General features: G+C 47.4%; 1 protein-coding gene across 1 annotated transcript in view; it reads left to right on the top strand.

Moving 5' to 3' along the window:
* FYCO1 (FYVE and coiled-coil domain containing 1) overlaps positions 1-10,106 on the top strand; it is a 75,719-nt gene that overhangs the window by 20,606 nt on the left and 45,007 nt on the right. The window contains exons 6-10 of the mRNA XM_008579213.1: positions 2,560-2,650; positions 3,531-5,957; positions 7,078-7,170; positions 7,739-7,857; positions 9,771-9,938. Coding sequence (XP_008577435.1) covers positions 2,560-2,650; positions 3,531-5,957; positions 7,078-7,170; positions 7,739-7,857; positions 9,771-9,938 — 2,898 coding nt within the window. The remainder of the gene's footprint in view (positions 1-2,559; positions 2,651-3,530; positions 5,958-7,077; positions 7,171-7,738; positions 7,858-9,770; positions 9,939-10,106) is intronic.

The following is a 10,106-nucleotide window of genomic DNA, read 5'->3' as shown; positions in this document are numbered from 1 at the left end:
TTTTTTAAATTTCAGTTTTTTTTTTTTTTTTTTTTTTTTTGAGGAAATACTTTCTATGTAGAGAAAAGTACTGAGTGTAGTATGATAGTCACATACCATCCACCAGGATTAATAGCTAACATTTTGCCAGATTCACATATCCTTTTTAAAACTTTTTAACTTTGAAATCATTTCAGAATTACAGAAAAGCTGCAAAAATAGTACAGAGTACTCATCTATCCTTTGCCCTGATTTTCCAGTTATCAATATTTTACCATAATTATTTTATCATTCTTTGTCTTTATATATACATGTTGGTTTATTTCCTAAGCCAGCTGAGAGTGAGTTGCAAACTTGATTCCCCTTTTCTCTTAAGTACTTCACTGTATATTTCCTAAAATCAAGGATATTCTTTTATGTAATCTTAGTACAATTATTAATCAGGAAATTAACGTTGATACAATACTGCTATCTAAGCTACAGACCTTAATCAGATTTTATGAATTATCTCAATAATGTCTTTCATAATTCAAGGTTGAATCTAGGATCACATATTGCAGTTAGTTGTCATGCCTCTTAGGCCCCTTTAATTTGGAACAGTTTGTCAGTCTTTGTCATTGATGACATTGACATTTTTGAAAAATACAGGCCAGTTATCTTGTAAAATGTTCTTTAATTTAAGTTTGTGTGGTGTCTCCTCATTATTAGATTTAGGTTAAGCATTTTGGGCAGGAAACCCTCAGATGACATATCCTTGTCCGCACATTATATCTAGAGGCACGCAATGCTGACTTGTTTCATTACTAGTGAGGTTAACCAGTATCATTTGGTTAAGGTGGCGTTTGCCAGGTTTCTCCTAAAGTACTATTTCTCCCTTTGTAATTAATATGTATCTTATGGGAAGATACTTTGAGATTATGTTATTATCCTTTTTCTCATAAATCTCTTACCTATTAGTTTTAACATCCATTGTTAACTCTTTCCCAAAGTAATTATTACTGTCATGGTTACCAGAGTGATTTCCCAACTCCTTCTGCTTTATTAGTTGGCATTCTACTGCCATCTAATAAAGCAGATCGTTTCCTCCCTCCCCAATTGTTTATTCATTTATTTATTCATTTATAGCAGTACTGACTCAGGGATTCTTATTTTATTCAGTGGTTACATTCTGTCACTGTCATTATTTTTTTTTTGAAGCTTGATTTGTCCCATACTTGGCCTGTGAGAGCCGCTTCACAGAGGGGGTTTGTGGAAGTTTTTGTCATGTCTGATACTTTTTTTAAAAAAAATAAAATATTATAAATCCAGCTAAAGCCCCACCCCACTGCGACCCTTTCCCCTTTTTTCCCTTTCCAGAAGTTATCACAGCCCTATAGTTGATGCATGTCATTCCCAGATGCTTTTATGTTTTTACTAAGTGTTATTCATAAGTATTTATGTATATATAGATTTATTTTGTTTATATCTTTAAAATTTACATACATTGAATCATGAGATAGCTATCTTTTCTCAACTTGCTTTCTTCATTTGCATTTTTTTGAAATTTTTGTTTTCGAGATTTTTATCTATGTCTGCACATGAAGTTCTATATATGTAGAGTAGGGGTTGGCAAACCACAGCCCACAGGGCTGAGGGGAACACAGCTTTACCCATTTATTTATATGTTGCCCATGGCATGTTTACATGCTTTCATGCTATGGTGGCAGTTGAGTTGTTGTGACGGAGACCATATAGCCCACAATGTTTACTGTTTGACCCTTTACAAAAAAAGAATGCCAATCCCTGGGGTGTCGAGTATTCTTTTGTGTGAATAAACCACAGTTTATCTGTTTTTCTAGCAATATAGAGTTAGAGTTATTTTTTTCTGTGTTATGGTGCTGCCAAGAGCATCCTCACATGTCTTGTGCACATGTGCAACTGTCTTTAGGGTAGGCACTGTGAAGGGCAATTGCTGAGGTGTGGAGACAAGTTTGAAAATGCAATAATTTTAGATTTTTGAGATGATTTTGGTGAAGTAAAGATGTGTTTAGTTTGTTCCTGCTAAACAAGAGTTGATCACACAAGCCTTTGTATTTCTAGACTGACACTGTCCAGCTTTCTGCAATGAGGGAAGTGTTCCTTATTTGCACCGTCCCATGTGGTTAACATGACAAGAAGCAGGTCTTCTGGCAACATTATATATGCGTAAAATAAAGTGGTGACTGTGAGCTCCTAAGCACAATGTGACCGTTATTTACCAATTTGACTGCACTTGTTCCTCACTGGCAGACAGACCATGGCAGGCACCAAAAGCTCAAGGAAAATTTAAATCAAAAACTGAGAAATATATGTTCACCTAATTCTTTTTGGCACTGTGAGGAAAGTCATGATGTTTAAACTATAGCTATGGAAACCCTGTGTCATAGACCAGTGCACATGTGCTCTTGGGTGAAAACTGTTGGGTTTTACCTCTTTACACTCCATCTGGGAAGGCAGTGCCCCCTACCACCGCTTGGTTGCCTGCGTGTGTGTGTGTGTGTACGTACCTGTGTGTGTGTCTCCTGCTCTGAATAAAGGTATGTTTGTTCTGTGGCTCCACAGGAGGACACTGGCCACCGGCTCTTCTGCCTACATGTGGAAACCCCCCAGCCGAAGCTCCAGCATGAGCAGTTTGGTGAGCAACTACCTGCAGGTAATGCCAGGAAGGCTGGGAACTTCCTTCCTGTAGTGCCGGTGAGAGTATGTCCTTGCCCCCAGCAACTCAAGGGCGATGTCTCAGACACCTGCTGTTCCAATCAGAGCAATATAAACTCTCAGTTATATCCTCAGTTTCCTGAAGTACAGGATTTTACAACCAAATAGAATTTAGACCCTTTTAAAATCAAGTAATTTTAAAAGATTTGAAAGTATTTTAAAAGAAGCAGTTTAGCACTATGGTTAAAAGCAGCAGAGTCAAATCCCAGGTCTGTCACCTACCAGCTGTGTGACCATGGGGAAATTACTAAACCTCTGGGAGATGAGCTCTCATCCATAAGATGGGCGTAATAAAAATCACTCTAGCTCATAAATGAGGGAGTACTTAAGAGCAAGGGCTCAGTAAGTATTAGTAGGTAGGAGTAGTTTTTTTTTTTAGAAATGTGAATTATCACAGCTGTATATAGTTTTGCAGAAATTGATCAGCAATAAAAAAATTAAAATGATTAATATAAGGAGCATTAAGAGTAGAAAATAAACTAATCTTTACTCTATTTTGTGGTTTAAATATAACTGAATTTATCTAAGAGCCAGCATGTATTAAGTTAGTAAAGTTGAAGGAGGCGGGATGGGAAACTCGTGTCTGTGTCTCAGTGGAGTTCACATGTGTGGCTGCATGGCTTTGGAATGGGGTGCTCACCTCCTTGTGGCAAATGTTTTGAAAAAAAGGGACTCTAGTCCTTTGAATAGCTCTTTAGACTAACCTTAGGTCTAGTAATTCCTGTATTTTTACTTCTCTCATTAAGCTCTGCAGCTTTTGCAAGTAGCCATGTAGCTTCATCTCAAAGCCACTTGTCTTTTGTGTCACTCCTCCCCAGACTCAAGAGATGGCCTCCAGCTTCGACCTGAACAGTCCCCTAAACAATGAGGCATTGGAGGGCTTTGATGAGATGCGGCTGGAGCTGGACCAGTTGGAGGTGCGGGAGAAGCAGCTACAGGAGCGCCTGCAGCAGCTGGATGGAGAGAACCAGGAGCTGAGGGCAGCTATCAGCTCTCAGGGGGAGCAGCTAAAGATGGAGAGGGAGAGGGGGCGCACTGCAGCAGAAGACAACATTCGCCTCACTCGCATGGTGGCTGAACTCCAGAAACACTGGGAGGTCACCCAAGCCACCCAGAACACTATGAAGGAGCTGCAGATGTACCTGCAGGCCCTGGAGTTGGGTGCAGCAGAAAAGGAGGAAGACTGCCACTCAGCCCTGCAACGGCTGGAGTCCATGCTGCAACCTTTGGTGCAGGAGCTTGAGGCTGCACAGGACTCACTGAGCAGGAAGAACCAGCATTTTGCCAGTGTCCGAGACTGGCTGGCCACAGCTGAGCAGAAGGCAGATACAGCACTGGGCACAGAGGGGCAGCAAGAGCCCATTACTGGTGACTCAGCCCTGGAGATTCAGAGGCTGGAGGAGAAGCTTCGAGCACTAGAAGGGGAGAGCTCCAAGGTCCAGGAGCTCAACAAGCAACAGACCACCCAATTGGAGCAGCTGGCCAAGCAGCTGCAGCTGAAGGAGGAGGCCCGTGCCAGCCTGGAGCGGATGGTGGAAGAGATGGCCCCACTCCGGGAAGAGCTGTCCGGGAAGGGAAAGGAGGCAGCCCAGCTCCAGCGACAGCTTCAGGAGTCACTGGCACACTTGAGCTCCCTGGAGGAGGAGCTGGCAGAGGTTAGACGGGAGGAACAGCGGCAGCAGGAGGAGAAGGAGCTGCTGGAGCAAGAGGCCAGGTCTCTGACCCGGCAGCTGCAGCTCCTGGAGACCCAGCTGGCCCAGGTGAGCCAGCATGTGAGTGACCTGGAGGAGCAGAAGAAGCAGCTCATCCAGGACAAAGACCACCTCAGCCAGAAGGTGGGGACACTAGAGCGGCTTGCTGAGCAGCCAGGCCCAGAGCTGCCCTTGATGGGTGATAAGAGCAAGGCTCTGGCCCTCCTGAACTCCACCCTGCAACAAGCCTGCAAGATGCCAGAGGAGGGGCAGAGGGGCCTTCCAGAGGTAGAGATGGACGATACCAAGGTGCAAGGGGGTGACCAGGAGGAGAAGCTTCAACAGGCCAACAGGGAGCTAGAGAAGGAACTGCAGAATGTGACTGGGCGCAACCAGCTCCTAGAGGGCAAGCTGCAGACCCTGCAGGCTGATTACCAGGCTCTGCAGCAGCGGGAGGCAGCCATCCAGGGCTCCCTGGCCTCCCTGGAGGCTGAGCAGGCCAGCATCCGGTGCTTGGGTGACCAGATGGAGGCGAGCCTCCTGGCTGTAAGGAAGGCCAAGGAGGCCATGAGAGCCCAGGTGGCAGAGAAGGAGGTTGCCCTGCAGAGCAAGGAGGGTGAGTGCCAGCAGTTGCGAGAGGAGGCGGAGCAGTGCCGGCAGCTAGTAGAGGCCCGGGACCAGGAGCTCAGGGTTCTTGAGAGCCAATGCCACCAGCAGACCCAGCTGATTGAGGCCCTCACAGCAGAAAAAGGCCAGCAGGTGCTCGGCCCACCCCCAGATGGTGCAGCCCATGAGCTAGCGGCCCAGCTGGCCCTGTCTCAGCCACAGCTGGAAGTCCATCAGGGGGAGACCCAGCGGCTGCAGGCTGAGGTGGTAGACCTCCAGGCCAAGCTCCAGGCAGCACTGGATGACCGGGACAAGGTACAGAGCCACCTGAGTGTGGCCGAGGCAGTCCTGAGGGAGCACAAGACCCTTGTGCAGCAGCTGAAAGAGCAGAACGAAGCCCTCAACAGGGCCCACGTCCAGGAGCTGCTGCAGTGCTCAGAGCGTGAAGGGGCGCTTCAAGAGAAGAGGGCCAGTGAGGCCCAGCAAAGGGAGGAGGAGCTGCGGGCCCTGCGGGAAGAGCTGTCACAGGAGAAATGCAGCTCCCAGGATGCCCAGCTGGAGCATGTGGAGCTGCAGGAGCAGCTGCACCAGGCCAACACGGATACTGCTGAGCTTGGCATCCAAGTCTGTGCACTGACTGCAGAGAAGGCACGGGTGGAAGGGGCGCTGGCCTGTGCTGCCCAGGAACTTCGGGACTCCAAAGAGGCAGCCTCAAGGGAGCGAGAGGGCCTGGAGTGCCAAGTGGCAGGGCTGCAGCAAGAAAAGGAGATCCTGCAGGAGAAGCTGAAGGCAGCTGAGGAGGCAGCCAACTCACTACCTGGCTTGCAGGCCCAGCTGGCCCAGGCTGAGCAGCAGGTCCAGAGCCTCCAGGAGACTGCACACCAGGAGCTCGACACCCTCAAGTTCCAGCTAAGTGCTGAGATCATGGACTACCAGAACAAACTTAAGGTAATGCTAGCTGCGACCATCCAGGCTCTCTCCATCTCCCTGGGGCAGGCCTGGTGGGTCCATGAGAGGAAACCTCTGCAGCTGTAAAACAGGGCAGACCAGAGAATGTACTGGGGGTGGGGAAGCGCAGGCAAACACTCCATGGTCCTGTCCTGCTGTCATAGCTTGCAGTAGCATCTTTCTCTCTGCAGGAACATGTCAGGTATAGAACACCCGGGAATGATACCTTAGCCCAGAATTCCAAATTCAAGGCCATTGCAGACAAGGTTGGCACACACAGAATTTTTTTAAAATTAGTAGCCAACATTTACAGAGCAGAATATTTACAAATTCAGTTTGCAGCTTCTTTTGAAATCTCAGAAAATCTGAAAGCCTGTGTCCTCATCTCCATGTGACAACAGTCAGCAGGAGCTCAGTGATGGCTGCCCATTTTAAAGGAGGCACACATCCTCTGGTTTTCTCCCTACACTCTTTTGTGTACCTGTCCAGCCTCTGTGGGCATGTGAGTCTGCCTTAGCCTCTAGAACCTACTGCAGAGTGGCAGCCTCAAGTCCTGTCTCTGGGTTCTTAGACAGTGGATAAGCCACCCCTCAGGTGCCATCCTGATAGCAGATACAGTATAGGGAACTGACTCAATTAGTTTTTACAAGGCCCTTGGGACAGACAAGCTTATGAGATCAGCACAGTTATCATGTGCCTTTGATAGTGCACAAAGACGAGGGGTCAAGAGTGAGGACACAAGCAGGACAGGCACCGGGACTTGATTTTCAGTGTTGATCACTAGTCTGTCTGCATCAAGGTCAGTGCCCTTTCAGGCCACTCCTGACCCTCCACAGTTAGGCAACTCCACTGCAATGTGCCTCCCCACCCTGTTATGCTCCATGTGATCCTTAGGCCACTTTTTTCCTTAGAGAAATTAAATTCTGAGTTAGGGGACCATGCTAAGTCTCTTTCTTAGTAAGCTTGAAAGTATTTTGTTACCTACAAAGCTCAAAGCTTATTGAGATGCTAGTTTGGGGACAAAAGAGAGGTAGCTTGTTTTTCCCCATTTGGGTGATGGGGCTGAAGGAATCTCAGAGCAAGGATGCCACTTTTATGATGTCTTTCTCGTTCTTTTCAGACCACCAGTGAAGAGTGCAGGAGCCTCAGAGGCCAGCTGGAGGAGCAAGGCCGGCAGCTGCAGGCCGCCAAGGAGGCTGTGGGGAATCTGAAGGTAGGCCCCAGCCAGTGTGGGGACCTGTCAGGGAGAGGGGATCTGGTTTGGTTTTTACTGGACCATTTGAGGAGGGCTCCCTGCAAGATTCCAGTTCCTAAGCTGAAGCTGTCATCAGTTTACCTGTGTAGATAGCCTGAATCTACACCTTCTACTCTCTGGACACCTAGCTGGAGCTACCAAGTGTAGGAAAGAGAGGAAGTTGTCTTCTTGGTTGTCTCTGTAGACATCCTCTAGCCAGTGATTCTAAACTGAGCAGGTTTCAGGGTCAGCGCTGGCCCCGCTGTCTTCAGAGCACTGTTTAAGTGAACCCTGCTTCCCGCCACCCCTCCCTCCAGTGCCACCCTGGGGATTCTGATAGTTGCTGCTCCTTCAGCCACCACAACCAGTTGCAGTTGAGGCTCACAGGGCAGAGGCTCTTGGCCTCTTGAACTTAAAAAATAAAAATTAAAAAATAAGAAACAGAAAACAACTTAGCCAGATGGGGATGGATAGTACACCAGTCACGTTATGGCATCTTGCACGGGCTCCTGCAAGTTGAGTGTCTTCTCTCGATGTCCTGCACCAGGCCACCCAAACAGACATGGAAGAGAAGCTGAGCTTCACCAGCAACCATCTTACAGAGTGCCAGGCTGCCCTGCTGAAGAAGGAGAAGGAGGGGACCATCCTGCGTGAAAACCTGGAGAGGTTAGTCCTGCAGTCTACCACGTGGCCAGTAGTTGTCTTCAATGAAGAGGGTTTTGTGCAGTCATCGAGAAAGTCAGTCATTCACATTAGGTTTAGGAAGTCCTTTTGCAAGAAAAACCACAAACTCAGAAGTGCTTGTGCCAGAAGTGTGCCACAAAGAACCTGGCTGTCTGCCTATCACAGCCTATAGATGGATAAAGCACCTTTCTCTTAATTTGGTTTTCTTATCTTGGCAGGGCATGCTTCAGTAACTCCATGCTTTGGAAAAACTAAAATGAAATTAAAAGGGCATAATAATAATGAGTAATAATAACAGCAAACATTTAAATAATGCTTAAAATGTGGCAGGCACTGTTTTAAATATTTTGCATATCTTTACCCATTTAATCCTCTCTCCCATTTAATCCTATGAGTAAAGTATTATTATTTATGCCCATTTTATAAATGAGGAGAATAAACGTGCCAAGGAGCAGGATCAGCAGACTCTCTGGTGCCCTGTCTGTGGAGAGCAGATCATGCTGTCACCCCGTTCATCATGGATTTTTTAGCCTTAAAGTATGGGCCCTACAGTGCTGGCCTGTGGCCAGCCCCAAGACCTCCCTGAGCCTCCTCATCTTCAGGCTTGGGGCCATATGGAGTTGTGAGCCTGAGCCCTCAGCTCATCTAGCCAGGGCCTGATTAAAACACGTTTGGCAGGGAGGAGGGGTTGCTGGAATCAAGTTGCACATATGCCACCAGCAAAGACAGGTACATCAAATTTTCCCAAGTCTTTAACTTTTCTGCTTATCCCTCATCTCTTCCATGCTTGCCTTCTAGGCCTGGGCCCAGGCTCAATGGGAGATCCAGAGTATGTTTGAGGATGTACATTTCTTCTCATCTGACCCTTCCAGTGTTTGAATCCTGTAGGCCCCTGGCCAACCTTAGCCAGGTCATGTTTACATGAGAGCATAAACAGAGAGAACCAAGTTGGTGGTATTAAAAAAAAATGCTATAATGTGATTATTTGTAAGATCTCAGAGCATTTGTTTTAGTTGCTCAAAGTTGCACAATCCATCCACTCAGGGTTAAATTTTATTTTATTCTCTCTCTCTCTCTCTGTGCGTGTGTGTGTGCATTCGCGCCTATGAGATCATTTCGATGGTTGGGGTCTGGTAAACAGTCTCCTGACAACTTTATACTAGACATGGAAGGGCTGGATTAGGTACAGATTAATCTGACTCTCTGCAGAGCTCTCTGTTTAATGGAGCATTTATGATGTCTTGCTGGGCCTTGGGGTTTATAGAGCACCTTGGACAACACTGCCGTAGGGGATAACTGAGCTGAAAGTGGAGTGAACGAGGTCAGAAGACAACATGGTTTGGCCAGCCACTTCTGCCATAGATTGAGACACTCCACAGCACTGAAAACATTCCCTTGGGCTTCAGGGGTCTATCAGATAGAATAACTCACAGTACAAATTATCTGCTGTGGGCCCAGCACCATGCCATGGGTGTAGAGTCCCAAAGACCCATGGAAGACAGGTCCTCCTCTGTGCATTCACCTTCAGGAAACTATGCCTGTCCTTCCTTTCCTGACTCTGTTTTCCTCCAGCTCATTCTCCTCACCACCAGCTCTTTGGGCTCCTCTCACATCCTCAGTCCCTATCCAAGAACGAAGGGGTGCAGCGTTTGACTCACCTGGGGTGCTTCTAGGAACCTGGGGTCAACCTGTCCTCCCAGAACACCCCTTTGTATTTGAAGGGGTGTGAGGACAATCTCGAAGCCTAGGAGAATGCATAACTTGCAAGCAGATAGTGCTGAGGGGCTTCCCCAAAGGCTGGGGGGCAATGGGATCCCTTATGAGAGGCCTGGGTTGGCCTAGAAGCACCAGGAAGCTAGAGGTCATGGCTAATCAAGAAAACGCTCCTTTCCCAGGACCCAGAAGGAACTTGAAAAAGCCACAACAAAAATCCAAGAGTATTACAACAAACTCTGCCAGGAGGTGACAAACCGGGAGAAGAATGATCAGAAGATGCTCGCTGACCTGGATGACCTGAACAGAACCAAGAAGTACCTTGAGGAACGGCTGATAGAGCTGCTGAGGTGAGTGTCAGGCCAAACAGGCAGCTGGGGGCTTCCCCCGATGCTTGGTTTTTCTTTAAAGAAATGCACTGTTCTTTTTTTTTTTTTTTTTTTTCCTTTTTGTCTTTTTTCATGTCCGGCAACGGACCGCAACCCTCAGTGTTGCGCCCGGACCGGACCGGGACCGGC

Source organism: Galeopterus variegatus, unplaced genomic scaffold (genome assembly GCF_000696425.1).
Source record: "Galeopterus variegatus unplaced genomic scaffold, G_variegatus-3.0.2 Scaffold1832, whole genome shotgun sequence".
In the NCBI taxonomy this organism is placed as follows: domain Eukaryota; kingdom Metazoa; phylum Chordata; class Mammalia; order Dermoptera; family Cynocephalidae; genus Galeopterus; species Galeopterus variegatus.
This window is presented reverse-complemented; position numbering and strand designations above follow the sequence as displayed.